We start from the raw sequence: 16,629 nt of genomic DNA, 5'->3' as shown, positions 1-16,629 counted from the left end.
AATTCTCCAAAATTTGAGCAGTTAAGTAATAGAAGGCAGGGACCCCATGGTTGGGAATCAGGATAGATACTGCTAAATTGAATAAAACAGAAAAGGCTTGGAGGACATTTAGAAATGCTTTAAACCTATGTCACACCTGTAATGTAAAATGAAGCCACCTATGTGCTGGTTACTTGACTGTATGTATGAACTATGTATCATGCTTTGCATAACCTCGAATGGTCTCATAGAAGTATATGTAGTATATGCTATTAAACTGCTACCCATTTATTATTGTAATAGCACTGCCAAAGTACATCCAAATAGTAACTTTACTCTCACTGATGTAAGTAGCTATTTCTTCATATCCTGAATGATATTAGATAAAATCAACATTTTATTTTGTGTGTGTATGAATCTGATTACTAAAATATTTGTATCTAATTTTAATTTCTGGTTCCAGAATTACTAGTAATGTTCAACAAAATTGGGGGATAGAAATGCTGCTTGAGGCCACAGCTTTGGAATTCCCCATCCTTATGCATTCTTACAGTGCTGGGAGGAAGCGCTGCAGTACTCAACCTGTTCCAGCAACATGGCTTGTATTGTCTTTTATTGAAGTCTTGGTTTTGCCCTTCAGTAAATCTGCACATAGATTTGTGAGTAGGATGACTTTTACATTTCAACATTCAACTAAAATGATAATAATAACCTAAAGAAATAGCTTAGAGCATATGGTGGCACATGCCTATAGTCCCAGCACTCAGGAGGCTGAGGAAGGAGGATTGCTATGAGTTTGAGACCAGCCTGGCCTACAAAGTGAGTTGAAGACCAGCCTGAACTGCACAGTGAGACCCTGTCTCAAAAATAACCCCCCCCAAAAAAGCCATAGACATAAAGGTTTGAGAATATATAAAACATTCATTTTGTCACTGTTCCAAATAGCAAAACTATGGAAATAAATGACCATCAATATAAGAGAGGTCGGGGCCAGTGTGATAGCTCGGCAGACTAAAGCTCCTGCTTAGGCAAGCTTAGGCAAGCTTAGGTGAGCACAGGGACCGAGGTTGGATCCCCAGCACCACTTGCCTCACCAGCCCTGCTCCCAGGGCAGGCTCAGCCAGCCAGAGTCCAGGTGTGGTGGCGCATGCCTTTAATAATCCCAGTACTGGGAGGCTGATAGCAGGAGGATCACTATGAGTCTAAGCTGTGTAGTGAGACCATGCAACAATTATATATATAACAATAAATTATGATACATCCATATGTAGTTATTAAAAAAGGTAGGAGAATGCCACTGTATAAAACAGTTAACACAGAATCCATAGAAGGTCAGAGACTGTAGTCAAAAACTTCATAGAGGAAATAAAAAAATTACAGGTGTTAATCAAGGAATTCTAATTTGGCTAGGGCTCTGGTGATTTGAGTTTAATTTTGAACTGAAAGTGATGGCGTGAATCTGCGGTCGAAACAAAGCAATGCTTCACAGGGGCATAGAACAAGCTGTCCCTGGATGCTGCTCGGCTCCCAGGGACACCCTTTCAGTCAAGGTTTCTTCCCTCTGTTGGATTCTCAGCTTCTCCCAAATACAAAGAAGAGGAAAGTGCCACAGGCCGTGGAGGGTCCGGGGCAGTACTGCTAATCCGAATCTGTAAGAGTTCTCCTTGTTGCTCAGTACTTACTACTTTTGCAGGTGGGAAAGGGAGGTGCCCAGCTGTGGTCCTCCAGGCACTGGCTCCAGCTGCTGCCCTCGAGGATGTAGGGGTCATTACACGTAAACACGATTATGTCACTTATGTTCACAGGACCTGAAGAATTGAACCACCCATTCTCCAACACAGGGTCAGGACAGTGGCCCACTGCAGAAGAAGAGGGCAGTGAGCTGAAAGGCCCCGGCTGACATGGTGACAGCAAAAGCCAGAGTGCTCAGGCTTCAGAGAGAAGATACAAAGTAGAGCTTAAAGCAGCCATTTTTAATGAAGACAGGTACATAGTAATAAAGTACAGGATGAAAAAAGCCAAATCTCTCTAAGTTGGGCAGAAACGGTCTGCATCATGCACAAGCAGCACATGAACTGAAAATTAAATTTACTAAACATGACTAAGCACATCAGTACATGCTGACAACAGTATATTTATGATCCTGTCATTTTATGCGTTGCTGAAATTCTTGAGTCTACATTAAGGCAAGATTTTCCTTTCACCCAGCCAAATATATTCCTATTCATCATTTTTTTATTTTTTATTTTCATGATGTAGAAAAAAAGAAAAGTGCAGAAAAATATGAATTTCTTCGTATTTATGACTGATGCAGATATTCGTGTAGGTTCACAAAGAAATAATGTGGCTCTTTTTAAATATTAATAATAAAGAAGATGTGGGTTAATTATTCACTGTCTTTGAAGAGGATCCCACATTTCATGATACTGAGCAAGTCTGATCCCACACACCACACTTGTAAATTAAAAACAACTTTTCCTAGTTCAGCAGTTATATGAAGGTTGAAATAAATGATTTCACGTTGTTATCTCAGAATAATAAAGTGAAGATACAGATGGAACAGGATGTCACACACTGATAACTAATGAATCTGTGAAATGAGTATATATGTTAATCTGATTATTTTTTCAGACTTTCGGGCTTTCTTTCAGTAAAATGATTTTTGTCTTAATGGGAATTGAACCCAGGGCCTTCACATTAAGCTACATTCGCAGCATCCCTTCTTTTTGCTTAAATTGTGAAGATAGGGTGGCACTAAGTTGCTAACTTGCTGAAGGTAGCTCAAATTTGTGATCTTGCTCCTCAGCCTCCTTAAGTACGGGGAGTACAGGATTGAACACAAGAATTTTTAAAGCAGTATGATTTTAAATAAATTATATCAAAAAAGGCAGGCTTACTACATGGAAAAAAAATTCTTTATGGGATAGAAAATCAGCTCAGTGGTGAAGTGGGTGCTTAGTATGACCTCAGCCCTTAGGTTGATTTCAGCTCTACTAAAATAAAATCTCTATCATACAAGTAAATTGATTCTATTAACTCAACCAAACTCATATGGATCAAGAGCTAATCTTGTGCCTTCTAAGAGAAATTCCACTTCTACAGAGCTTTAAAAATGAATTCCTAGAAATTAGATTTTTTTTTTGTGTGTGTGTGTGTGTGGAACCAGGGATTGAACTCAGACCCTTGCACTTGCCAGGGAAACACTTATGCTACTGAGCCACCTCCCCAGCCCGAAATTAGAATTTTTAAAATACAGTTTTAACATAGCCTCCAGGAAGGAGGATATAAAGGAATATAGTGAGATGACAGAAAGGGGCAGAAAGACCCAACTCACAGTGGCACTCAGCGGGAGAGACATTCCACTCCTCAATGGCATCAGAAACAAAAAATTTCTTTCCTTTGCGGTGGTAATTCTTGATACAAGTGTAAGTTCCCAGAATCTGTTCTCCCTCCTTCTCTGCAATGGATATGCTGTTTTTCACAGAGGGGATTTCTGGATGGTCCTGTGCTGGAATGAAAAAGACCCCAGCCTCGTGGCATCCCGGGTGCCACATGGAAGCCCCTGTCTGACTCCGGCATCCACACGTCTCTCTGCCAGGTCACTGATTCTGATTCTGATTCTCCTCCATGTCCACATACATCCCTGTCCCTCCTCTTCCAAAGATATTCAAAGTTACATGGTTCTTCCAAAAGATGATAGGCATCTCACTCAAACTCAGGCACAAGGTGTACACACAAAACACCCCCTGCTCATCAGTCCTGGATTTCAGAGTATGTACCACCTCTCAGGGCTTTGAAGTCAGGGCTTGCTTTGTTCCCAGAAGAGCAAGTCACTGGTGACCACTCTTTCAGAGAACAGGATCATCATTAAATACATACTAAAACATTTGTGTGTATGGAGCATTAGGCAAACTAATTGAAGGTTTATCAATAAAAAGAAAAAAAATAACTATAAATGTTACTAAATTTCTAAGCAGAATGCCTCAGAATCCACAAACTGACAGCGAGTGTCCTATAAACTGAGTTTAAGAAAAGCATACATACCAGCAGAGGCAGAAGTCAGCCACACAGAGACAAGGCAGCACATGATCTGACAGAACATCTCGCACCAAAGACTTGACCCACGCTGGAATTAACCCAGCACAAAAACCTAGTTTGGATCCAAATAGATCTTCTAGCACTGCTTAAAACCAGACCAACCACATCCACATCCCTCCTAGCAGAGAGGTTATTTTGGTTTTCTTCCCCTAGAAAACTGGCAGGGAGGTGGGGGGAGATACAAAACAAAAACAAAAAACAACTCCAAAAATCCTACAACAGGAAATAAAAATAGCAGTAAAGAAATCAGTGTGGACAGAGACTGCAAAAACACAGAGAAATGGCTAAAGAGAGCAAAGAGTTTTAAAACTCAGAAATTTCCCAGCTTCCAGGAATGCAAATTCAGAGCCCCGGTCAGTCGTTTTCCTAACTGCAGGTTTAAACCTTTCCCAGCAGACATAGATGAAGTGGTCTTCCCTTGACCTGACCTCTGTCAATATTTGCTTGTGTTTATAATCCACCTTTAGCAACTCTACCTGGCACTAGGGACAGAGGTCAGGGTGCCAATCACTGGTGAGTCCCAGGTAAAACCCAACTCTGAGACCTACCTCTTAAGTGCCACTTCCTCATCCTTTCCCAAATGCCAGCTATCCAAAACTCTAGGTAGTGCTGAGACTAAAACCCCAGGAAATTAACTAACTTTGCCTTTCTCTCCCTCCAGAGACACAGCAAGGAGGTGCTCCTGATGCCAAGCCCAAGAGCCCCAAACACGCTGAGACGCAGTGCCTGCACGGGTGAGGGCTGTGCCAGGTTTCCCATGGTTCCTCCTCGGGCAGGGGCGGCCTGAGTCCACAGATAACCAAATAAATGGAGAAAGAGGTGAAGGGTTTGCTTTGGTATCAGGAGTCAGAACATTTGGGATTACTTTGTGGGTTCTTATAGCATGCTGTTCATAACTATTAGAGCAGTTTATTTTCAGTGCTCTAATGATAAAACTGGGATGAAACTAGACAATTTGAGGTTTTAATAAATATAAAGCAGGGCCTGGGAGATAGCTCAGTAGAATAAGTGATTGCCTGGCAAGGACACGGGCCTGATTTCAATCCCCAGTTCCACAAAAAAATAAACAAAACGCATCTAAGGACACAATAAGGTCTCAAGTAATTACTCTCTTCCCCACCTATTATCGTTACTTTATAATGATCTCTTCATGTCTTTCTTCTGAGAAAGACCAGACTACGCCACTCTCAACTGTGCCACTTGGGTAGAAAGATTATTTCACCCTGAGGGTATCTGTGATTCACAAGTGTGTGAGGGGAAACTGCCTTGGAGGGGCCTTATCTGGCTAATAGCAGCAACTTCTGGGAAATAAGGCAAACATAAATTCCAATTCAGGGCAGATCTTCTCCCAGAAGAGAGAATGCAAGTTAAAGCCATCCCAAATTTCTTCTTCAGGGACGTTTTTGTGGCCACGAAGGAGATAAGAGAAACAACCACTCACACCCACATGAACAAATATTACAAAATTTCTCATCTCCTGTTTGCTCTCCTGAAAATCTATTTATCTTTTTTAAAAAAAAATCACCATTTTCCCCTCAGTACTTTTCTTTCACGCTTTACCCATTAAACAGCACACAATCCCCCAGACCTGTGCTGCTGAGGCGCTCTCCTCCCCGCTGCTGGATGTATTGGAGTTACACTGTATAAATAAACTGATTTTTCCTTTTATTAATCTATCTTTTGTTAGTTTCATTCACAGGTCATGGAAGGTAGAGGAAGTGGGGTTTTTTTCTTCTTTATAATTTTAACACTCAACTACTAACAACTTCAGAACTTATAAACTTTAGGGTTTGCACCTTAGTTTTCTAAATTATCCGTTTCCATGTACTTCATACTGCAGAGTTGTCTGCTAAAGAAATCAAAGGAATGCAGAAATGAAGGCACCCAGAGGCTCCCCCAAAGCCCCTGAAGTCCATATTGGCCATTTATTACTTATTTCATATTTTCCCATCTGATCAACTATGTGAACTTTTATGGTTTTCAAAGTTATAATAATGACTTATGTAAACATAAAATGAATATATCAAAGATTTTATGAGGAACTATTAAGATGCTAGAACTGGTTCAGGGTTCAAAAAATGAAAATGTATATTGTCAGTCCATCAAAAGCCTTCTGAAATGATATTGTAAAAATACAAAGTTAACATCCTACAGGACACCAGTATTTAGAATTGGTTTTCCTCTCCGAGAGACAAAGGCCAGGGAGATGGCTCAGTAGAATAAGTGCTTGCCTGGCAAGCACAAGGGCCTGAGTTCAATCCCTGGTTCAAAAAGGTCCTTGCTCTATAAGAGAACAATGTTTATTTACACATGTAATTCAAATCTACATTGCAGTGAGGACCAACTCAAAAGCGTAGTTAGGCCTGAGGGCCTGTGTGTCACCCTCATAGGGGAAGAGTTAAAGAACAAAATTCAAACAAAATGGAAAAACTTCACTTGATTTGCTGTGGTCTCATATAATTAGCATTATTCTCAGATAAAAATAATTCACATTTTCAGCCATTTACTACAAATTAAACTCTATTCTTGAGAAGTTATAAAAGAACCGAGTGAATAGAAAGTTAATCCAAGTTGCATAGCCCTATGAAATTACTAACAGCCAGAGCCAGCTAAAAAAAAAATACCCATTCACTGAAAATTTATTCCAGTGATCTCTTTTTGTCTAATTCCAAATTTGGAATAATTTTTCTTAACACATGCTCTTCAGTGTCTTATATCCATGTTTGTACAATAAGAATTAAAAAGGGAAAAAGGGGCTAGCAAAATAGCTCAGCAGACTAAAGCGCCTGCTTAGGCAAGCTCAGGCAAGCACAGGGACTTGCGGTCCAATCCCTGGCACCACTTGCAGCACCAGTCCCAACCCCAGGGTGGGCGGAGCTGGCCAGAGTCCAGGCATGGTGAAGCATACCTGTAATCCCAGCGCTGAGGAGGTTGAAAGCAGGAGGATCACCACGAGTTTGCACTGCATAGTAAGACTCTACAACAACCAAATATAAAAATAAAAGGAGAAAGAAAATCTAATTTAGCCCTACATAACTGTGGGCATGAAATAGAGCATGTGTTATAGGGAATGACTACAAAGCATTCATCTCAATGGCTTCAGATATCAGGATGGTAGACATTTGATATTGTATATGCTATTGTCTCCATGAAATATAAAAATATTCACACTAATAGAGATATATAGTGTCTAAATATCTTCACATAGTTCAAGGCAGGTTTTCACTCAAATGATTTAAGAGAAAACATTTTTAGAGCATTTTGGATTTTAGAATTACAGATAAACATACCACTTGATCGTACACATTTTTAACATGTCAAAAGAAAGCAATAGTGAAGGGGATGTGAGGACTATTACCTAGCTCTTAGTTTCCTACCAAGGTCTGGGGATGGGTTTCAGGTTGTGACTCTCCTCAACTATCTGCACAATTCACGCATCTATCTTTTTCTTGGGAGTGTTCTTAGCATGTCAAACTTTTAAATGAGTTCAAGAAAATGCATACACACAGGATGGGGTAGAGTATTTCTAAAACCCATAATGCTTGGCGACAGGCTATGGATAACCAGACTGCCACAAGAGTGTGGGGGCAGACAGCAAGCTCCAACAGGTCAAACAAGTGAAGTCTAAAGTTCACACGCCTCACAGTGATTCCCAGGCAAAAACCCTGGAGGGCATCAAGACACAGCGTAGTAATTAAAGGTACGGAGATACAGGTAACGTATACCCACCACACGATGCCAAAGCACCCTCTGAATAGTCATTTTCTATTTCAGAAAAGAATTCCGCTCTAAGTTCCTCTATAACTTTCTGCTGCTGCTGCTTATTTACTATCGACGCTATTAATTCATACATTTGAGCTGAGTTAGTAGAAAACAATTCTGCTCTGAAGTCCTCTATAACTTTCTGCTGTTGCTTATTTACTATCAACGCTATTAATTCATACATTTCAGCTGAACTAGTGTCCTCTGCATTCGTTCTGGGTGGGTATTGGGTTTCCTCCATGTTTCTGCATTTGATTCTCTACTGCAGATGCTATTCAGGGATTTTTTTCATTTTCAATCTGAGTTCCTCTATACCTTTCTCCAGTTGTTTATTTCAGAAGCTGTTGATTCATTGATTTCAGCTGTGTGATTCCCAATTTGTTCTGTGCTAGTGTCCTCTGCTCTTGTTATGGGTGGGCTTGGGGTCTGAGATTGCATCTTTCTCGTTGTGATTTTGTGTAGCACTGTCTTCTGACCTTTGTTGTAGAGCTTTAGTGAAGTTATAACCTCAGCACTTACTGAAATTCAGGTGCAGATCTACAAAGTTTGGATTTCTCCTACTGTGCCTGGCTTGGGTCTGGCTGCTGTGCTCAGCTCCTTCCTGCTGCTGCCCTTGGGAGTGATCCTGTTGTGACTCGCTGGCAAGACGGTCTGCTCCTGGACTAGCTGGGTGGCTTTGTCTCCTACACTCTCTGCAGGGATTGCAGCTGCAAGGTTTCACCCCAGGCCTGGGCAGGCCTGTAGTCCAGGCCTGAGCTGAGTCTGGAGGGGACAAGGTGGAGTAGGGGGAAAGGAAGCTCTCCCACACATTCACTGGGCCTGGGCTAGGGCTGGATCTGGGGGTCCCCAGAATGTGGCAGAAATTCTCACTGGGCGGGTGGGGTTGGGGGGTACTGCAGAGTGGTGTGGGGGGCCAACGGGGGTAGAAGGGGGTCTCACCCACACTGCACCTGGGCTTGGACCTGCAGGTCCTGCTGGTGCAGGGTAGCAAGAATGAATAGTCATTTTCTAATTGGGATCTCTGTTACCTTACTGGCTACATTTCAAAATAGTATGGTATGTATTTCTTGGATCCTCACAAATTCACTATGGCCCTTGTTCTCGGCATTCGTTTTAACAATCTCAACAGTGCTGAGAAATATCCTTCAATGAGGGTTTTCATTACCTACCTGTAAAACAAGGAGAAGGATTCCAGATGCTCTGAGGCTTTTGTAAATGATGGCTCCATGGCTGAGTTAGGTAACACCTGCTAAAGTGACTAGAAATCACACCCTGGACAATACTCTCATTGTATTCTTCTTAAAGCACAATGTATTAATCAATTCTTACTTCCACCACCTCTCACTTTCAAATTTGAAGTACAAATCCTTTTCATGCTGCCAAAAAACCCTTGAATACATAAGCAATTGGAAATGTTTTACTGTCATTATAGACATTTTATCTTTTGTTACTGACCTCATTGAAAAAGCTCCAAGTTCCTTTATCATATACATTTATGTAACTTTTATCTAATAATGGTTGCTGTCAGTGTCATTCATGGGTACTCACCTGCTGTTAACCATTTCTTTTCCAATAATAAGCTTTAAAAAAATAAAACAGGGACACTGTTTCAGTCATTGCTAGACTGAAATATAGTACAGTGAACATTTAGAGCAGCAACTGATACCACTGTAAAACACTAGTGGCATTTGGTGCAGATCATAGCACCAAATAAAATACTGCTGTAGCTGAAATTATATAAACTAATAATATGAGAATCTTTTTAAGTTTTTCAGACAGTCCTTCCATGTGATGCAGGCTGGCCATAACCTCACTATGTAGCAGAATGGCCTCAAAATCACTGATCCTTCTCAGCCCGGAGTAATGGGGTTTCAGGTTTCAAACATATTTGGAGCAATGTTAGGATTGTGCATATGCATAATAAACCAACTGTTATCTTGTGTGTGTGGCTTTAAAAACTGCATCTTTACTTGAGAATAACTTTCATTGCATTTAATACAAAAGCAATACATGTGACTCACATTTTTTAGCATGATTTTATTTATCCAGGAGATGAACTTTTCTCCAGAGAAATATATCTCTTGGTTTATAATAAAAAATCAACAAGAGTTTTCAAAAAAATCCACACTGGCTTAACATGATTTTTTTTTTTTTACAGAAAACATATCCATATCCTAGAAACTTAAAGTAACAGTATAGATGACAGACTTATTTAAGCCAGCTAGATTTCTACAAAAAATCTGATGACATAAATTATATTACATTCTGATTAAATACATGCAAATACTAATAAGAGGACTTTAAAATGCTTTATATGGATAGAATAAATAAAAACACTGTCTGATCATTAGAGGACAGTATAGATGCAGAAGAAAATCTGCACCCCAAGAACAAATCATTACAGTACAGCCTGCTCCAAGCAGCCAGACAGAAATGACCTGCTACAACGCAGTGGAGGCGGAGCCTTTCCGCGGGCCGCTTTGTGCGTATGAAATCAGCTTCAGTTGCCGGTGCTGAGCTGCCTGCAGCCCAGCTCTCTGCATCTCAGGTAAGTCTCCTGTACCACCCACACACAAAAGAACCATTTACAAAAAGCTACATTTCATTATTTTCTTGCCTCTTGGCCTTTTGCCCAGCAAGTGGACATTTGAGTTAAAAAAAAAAAAAAAAAAAAAAAAAAAAAAAAAAAAAAAAAAGCTAAAAATGTACTTTCTTTAAAAAAATAGATTTTTGTTTCTAAGACATGATCTCCTTTGGGGGTTCCACATCCTTCCTCATGAGTAGCAACATTCAAATCACATTTGCAGAGAGCAGTTCTCCTATCTGACAAGGGCTGGGCCGGGGAACAGCGATCAGACTTATCTGCCAAGAAGCCCCCGACTGCACCAAGGCCCTGCTCCTGCACAGTGTGACTTAAGACCAGCTGATCACAAGAGACAAGGAACTCAGAGGTGGGCACCACAAACCACTGCTTTCCACATGCAGCCCTAGATTTCTTAAGGAGCACACCTGCATGACAGACCCTGCTGAAGGACACCAGGCTGCTTCTGATACAAAGCCAAACCCACTGTAACATGATGCTTAAGGAGCCATCCTTACTTCTTCAAGAAATGGAAGCTTGCCTTTTGCTCCAGCCCTGATTCCCAACATCTGGGATAACTAGCAGTCCTCTTTCACTAGGGGAGGCAGAAAACGCAGTAGCCAAAAGACAGCTTAGAGTCAGGAGTCTTTTAGGGGAGCTGCAGTCAGATCCTGGCCTGCAGGACCTGCACTGAGAAAACTTCCCAAAGGAAAAGGGTGCTGCTCACACTGCTGACCCATCACAGAAGGTTTCAGGGACAGACTTTCTCAAAATCCCTCCATTCCCCCGCCAATTTTTCTCTTGCTGAAAGTAGCAAAAGCATGTCTTGGACTCCAGTAGACCCAAAGATCAGCTCTATTTCATGGAAAAAGTTTCTTGGAGTTCATTTTTCTCACTTGGAAACCAAATTCACAGAAGTGTATCTGCACTTTAAGCAAAGAAGAGCCAGATAGGGATGCAGTCACAGGTAGGATGGTAAAGGCCTACACAGAATATTCGCAAACCTAGGCCAAACCCAGCAAAGGGAAGATAAAAGTTGATTCAGGCTGCTAAATGCATTAGGGCACATGATAGTCCCATTAACATGAGGGGCAGAAATGCAGTGATTTTTTTTCCAGGCCCCATTTTGCTGGCCCCAAACATGCAGTCCCTGCTTAACTTCCTGATCTAGGCTCAGTGAGGCTGACATCCCAGGCTCTGCAGTACATCCTGTCCCACGGAGAGGTCTGGCTCAGCCTCCATATCATCAGGAGCGCAAGGAGAGGGATGCCATGGAAGGGCGCCTATGCCCAGCCAGCACAGTGTCCACTGCCTAGAAGTCAAAGAGGGAGAGAGGCAAAGGGATTATACCACAGTCAAGAGACAAGCAAAGGAAAGCACAGTGGAATCCCTCCCCAATACCCCCGCTGCTCACCAGTCCACTTACCCCCAGGCCACACACATGCATGGGCTGACTGAGTTGGTTGCACGCACGCCTCCACTCTGGGAAGCCAGGCAAACTCTAATGTTACAGCCATGGGCTTCTTTCCTCGAGAAGCCAAACTTGTGACCATGTTGGGACAGGCACTTCTTTCAGTCCTGAACCATAAGCTACAGACTCAAGATAGGAAGCAGAAGTGGTCAGGAGGCTGTGGTAGAAACAGCATGCAAGCGATGTCGGCCAGAAGACCATGCCAAAAGTGACACTGCAGTCGGGGGCCACGTGGGTTCTGAGGAGGCTGCCTACTGGTGACGTACCTACCCCACTCCACTCTGAAGTCAGTCATCAAAGGAGATCAACTTCTTACCATGAGCTGACATTTAAGAGTTTCTCATTGGGAGAAACTCTTCCCCCTAGAACAGGGTTTCTCAAACGTTACATCTGCCTGGGGAATCACACGGTAGGTAATCCCGTTAAAATGAAGGCTCGGGTTCAGTTGTTCTGGGATAAGGCCCGAGTTTCTGGATTGTTAATGCGTTCTTGGCCCTTGTTAGGATAATAAGGAATAAGGCACAAGAAAGGAGAAAAATGGCCACGTGTATTTCCTGTTCTGAGGTTAAGTACCATTTTATGCCACTGGCTATGATCTCTCTAGAAACAGGCATGGTGGGACAGGGAGATGGCTCAGTAGAATAAGCGCTTTCCTGGTAAGCGCAAGGGCCTGAGTTCAATCCTTGGTTCCGCAAAAAAAAAAAAAAAAAAAAAAAAAAAAAAAAAAAAAAAAAAAGAAAAAGAAAGAAACAGGCATGGTGTATTTGACAGCCCACTAAATCCTATGAGGTCTGAAAAGCTCTCCTTATAACAAGTTATACATAGCTAATTGGAGTCATGGTACCATACAAATCAAGTGTAATTTTTTTCTTAATTCTCGTATTGGCCACAACAGTATAAAGATTAATGGAATTGACATTTCCCATGGTGTCCTTCCAATCTTGCCCAGGAGGGGGTGACAGAGAGCCACTCCTACACCACGGACTCAAATCACACTGAAAACATGTTGGCCTGCCCAAGTCTCAGTTGCTGTAAAATACAAGTGGAAAGTTTAGAGGTAGGGAGAGGGTGGGAGACACAACCCAAAGTACAAAACAAAAAATCCAGAAGCCTTCTGGTAGGTTCAAGTTACTCAACAACTTTATTTGCCCATTCTACACATACACACACCCAAACACATTTCAAATACAGTTGTACACACATAAGTGGATCTGAGTAAAATAGTCCGTTGTGTCATGGACTGACAAAATCTGAATTTGCTGAACACTTATGCTCCTACTTTCAACAGACCCATGCTGAGAAAATCTGTGGTACCCTTCTGTTCCCAAGCTTCCCAACCCAGCCATTTCCATTCACACCAGTAAGGCCCATCCCCACTCCAGTGCCTTCCAAAGGGCACTATTTGTGATCAGTCCTTTGCTTCTATCAGAGAAAATCCATCACCATATCACAATGAGTTGATCCTGTGATTTCAACATTTAAAAGAATGTATATAAGCAATTCAGATACAAAAACCGTAAGCAGGTAGATATTGGTCACAGGTGTCCAGTGGAAGGTTTACTGGAAAGATAAAGGTTTACTTTTGCCCACTCTTAACATCAGCTTTTGAATGTAAGATTTCCTTTGCAGTTTTACTTCTTAGATTAGGAATAAAAGCCAAATACATAGCAGACTAAAAACAGCAGCACTCTCCACTGGAACGCTACATTCCACAACAGGGTGAGGGCAGGACACAGAAGGTTGGGGAATGGATGGTGAAAGCAAAGCCCTGCCCTGAACCAGGGGACCACACAGGATGACTCCACGTGGAGGGCATGAGTTCAGGCTCTGAACAGGTGTTCCCTTAACTGAGTGCACAAGACACCATACAAGGGAAGTAAAACTGACATCTTGTACAGAAACGTAAGAATCTGGCTACTACTATGCAAGTCATTGTACCTAGAACTTCCCCATAAAGAAAAAAGGTGGAGTGTTTAGATCTTTTCTTTGTAGGACACAGGAGTCAGAATTACAGTAATGTGCATATACTATCACTCGGGACAATGAGATAATAGCAGAATATTGGTTTACAGACCCCTCTTAGAGAAAGTCCTCTGGACACAAGTTTGAATTCAATTCCTGGACACACTTCTAATGCCTGTCACCTCCAGGGAAAGTCAAAGACCTAGTTGATGTTGCAACATGACTCAATTACAAGTTTTTTTTAAATAAAAATATTTTTTTTAAATGTTCAAGACTCAAAAGGCATACAGTGCAACACAGCTCACAGGCTCAGGCAGGACAACAGAATGTGCACACCATTACTTTACCCAGCTACCATGGCCCTCCTAACGGGCCAGTTTCCCTTGATGACAGGCTACCCCACACACCAGTTTCTCTGAACCCAGATCTTGGACCCATAGATGGACTTTTTGATACTGGGAATGGACATATTTCTAAAAAGGAATTGTGTGTGTTTCTTCAAATGCCAAAGTCTGAAGATCAAAGCAAGATTGCCAAAGCATTCAACCATTTGGTCCAAGAGCACGAACAAATTATATCCCCAACTCTCACATCTTGGGAAACAACAGCAATTACAGACAATGATATAAGGTGAATATTTGTTTCTTGTAGAAACAAAGCATGTTTCTTCAGGATTTTTCTTTTTTCTTTTTTTTTTTTTTTTCAGAACCAGGGATTGAACTCAGGCCCTTGTGCTTGCAAGGGAAGTGCTTATTCCACTGAGCCATCTCCCTGGCCCCTAAGATTTTTCTCATTTTATTTCCCAACTCAAAGTAAAAATATCCTTTTACCAAATTAAAAAAAAATATATACCAAAAAGAGCTGAATCTCAATTTGAAAATTAGAATTAAAAAATAGAAGGGGATTCTCTAATAAATTTTAAAGTCGTCTTTCAAATCTCTCTCAGGTTTCCTCCTTCACTTTTGATGAAAGAAAACAGGATATATTATGATTTTCTTTTCCCAGTCTTACACAGAAGTCTTTACCAATTTCCTCCATAACAAAACTTAACGCTTCTGCAAAGTATACTCAGAGGCCATCCTCTTTTATGACTTGTGATACAGATGCAAGCAGAGTAATATGTGTCTACCACTAAAATACATTCAAGGAACAAGGAAAGAGAAGGATAAAATCAAGACAGGAAGTAGGCCTTCTCTAAAACCCAGAATTAGAGCTCTGTTGTTCTCTATGCTCTCCTGGCTAAGCTTCTCTTGTTCTAAACACTAGAGGAAGCTGAAACTCTCGCCGTTTTCATTTCCCATTTCTCCTTCCCAGAAGATAAGGTCACCGTAGCTCCTTTAGCAAATGAGCACACAGGAAAATAGGAAAGAATAGCCAGCAGATCCAGAATGAGCACACGGTGACCTATGTCTCATGGCGGCATTTGTGATAGGCTAACCCAAGGCTGCTTCGTCAAGGAAGTTCCTTCTTGCTAAGAAAAGATGCAGCCTACTGCCCACATCTCTAGATACAAGTTCTTTCTCAATCACTAGCTCTGAAGTACTCTCAGCTCACACCAGGAGAAGACTGAATGTCCATTTGAGATAGAGGTGCCATCATCCCAGCGAAGCTGCACCAGCAACCTTGGCAAGGTGCTACATGCACCTCCCAGGCCACATCTTGTTCTACACGTGGGCTGGGACACCCCCACCTAGCCTTTTGGTTTCATAGCCACGTGGCAAGAGGACACTCAAGATGGAATCTGTACTCCACAGCAAAAGCAGCACTTCCAGACTCAGAGCATGGGTCTTTTGTAAATGTTCAAGTACACTGCATGCTGTCTCGCCCTTCCCCCTTCCAGCCCAAAGCTAGATAAATTACCAAAGACATTGTGCAATGGCTTAATAGGAACACAGGCTACTCTGTGTCTTGGACACAATTTCAAAAAAGAATCTAGGATCTGCAAGGCCAAGATCAGCTGCCTCTGATGACACCTTCATTATCCTACAGCTTTTTGTAAGTTTAAGTTTATTAGCACAATTTAGGTATAATGATCACATTCATCATAGGGAATTTGTACACATACACGATAGAGTTTAGTCGTCTTTTTCAATCCTGTAGCTGCTTAAAGTACCCAGGTTTTATCCAATGACACCTACTGAATTTAGTGACTTACTCCACATCATCCTGAATGGGAAGGAGAAACAATGAGACTAAACCTGAGAATAAGCCTTTAAAACACAGCAGCCTGTCCTGGAGGGAGCTGCCTCCTTTAACCTTGTAATATGCTCCAAAATCTAACTCTAGACAACTCTTCAAAACCAAGAGTTCAGAACTCCAAGGTCCAGGCCTTCTCCAGGAAACTACTGCCCGCTTCCTAGGGTGGAGCTCTTCACCTAGAGCATGCGTCAGAATTATGAGGAAGCAGGTTAAGCACACCCATGTCCAGACTCAGAGCCCAGAGACCTGGAGTCTGGGTGCAGCCTGACTCAGACGGACCCAGCACAGCACATGGATGCTTCAGAGGATCTAAAGGGGACACTAAGAAATGCCCCTGAGAACCAGAATGAAACATTTTCAATGGCAAAACGAAAGATTCCTGGAAAATAGCTAACTGCTTTCACTAGGTGCCTCTAAAAGACTGGCTGATAGCTAGGAACTCATGTATCTCACCTAAAAATCTCATGAGAATGCTATATTAAAAATATGTTCAGGAGCCGGGGAGATGGCTCAGTGCAATAAGTGCTTCCCTAGCAAGTGCAAGGGCCTGAGTTCAATCTCTGGTTCCACTAAAAAA

General features: G+C 41.8%; 2 protein-coding genes across 7 annotated transcripts in view; both read right to left on the bottom strand.

The window, feature by feature from the left end:
- Positions 1–4,287, bottom strand: part of C4bpb (complement component 4 binding protein beta) — a 6,325-nt gene extending 2,038 nt beyond the window's left edge. The window contains exons 1-3 of the mRNA XM_004641196.2: positions 4,024–4,287; positions 3,314–3,487; positions 1,662–1,838 (exon numbers count right to left, since the gene is read on the bottom strand). Coding sequence (XP_004641253.1) covers positions 1,662–1,838; positions 3,314–3,487; positions 4,024–4,081 — 409 coding nt within the window. The 5' untranslated portion in view covers positions 4,082–4,287. The remainder of the gene's footprint in view (positions 1–1,661; positions 1,839–3,313; positions 3,488–4,023) is intronic.
- A 6,238-nt stretch (positions 4,288–10,525) lies between these two features.
- The window catches only part of Pfkfb2 (6-phosphofructo-2-kinase/fructose-2,6-biphosphatase 2), a 23,966-nt gene continuing 17,862 nt past the window's right edge, over positions 10,526–16,629 (bottom strand). For 4 of the 6 annotated variants that reach the window (XM_023701210.1, XM_023701209.1, XM_023701213.1 and 1 more), the window contains one exon: positions 10,526–11,732. In XM_023701210.1, the coding sequence (XP_023556978.1) occupies positions 11,667–11,732 (66 nt within the window). In that variant the 3' untranslated portion in view covers positions 10,526–11,666. The remainder of the gene's footprint in view (positions 11,733–16,629) is intronic. The other 2 variants (XR_002818070.1, XM_004641151.2) reach the window with 2 other exon arrangements.

The sequence above is a fragment of the Octodon degus genome, unplaced genomic scaffold, assembly GCF_000260255.1.
Source record: "Octodon degus isolate 3935 unplaced genomic scaffold, OctDeg1.0 scaffold00131, whole genome shotgun sequence".
Taxonomy (NCBI): domain Eukaryota; kingdom Metazoa; phylum Chordata; class Mammalia; order Rodentia; family Octodontidae; genus Octodon; species Octodon degus.
Note: the sequence above shows the minus strand (reverse complement) of the source record. Positions and strands in the feature narration are given on the sequence as shown.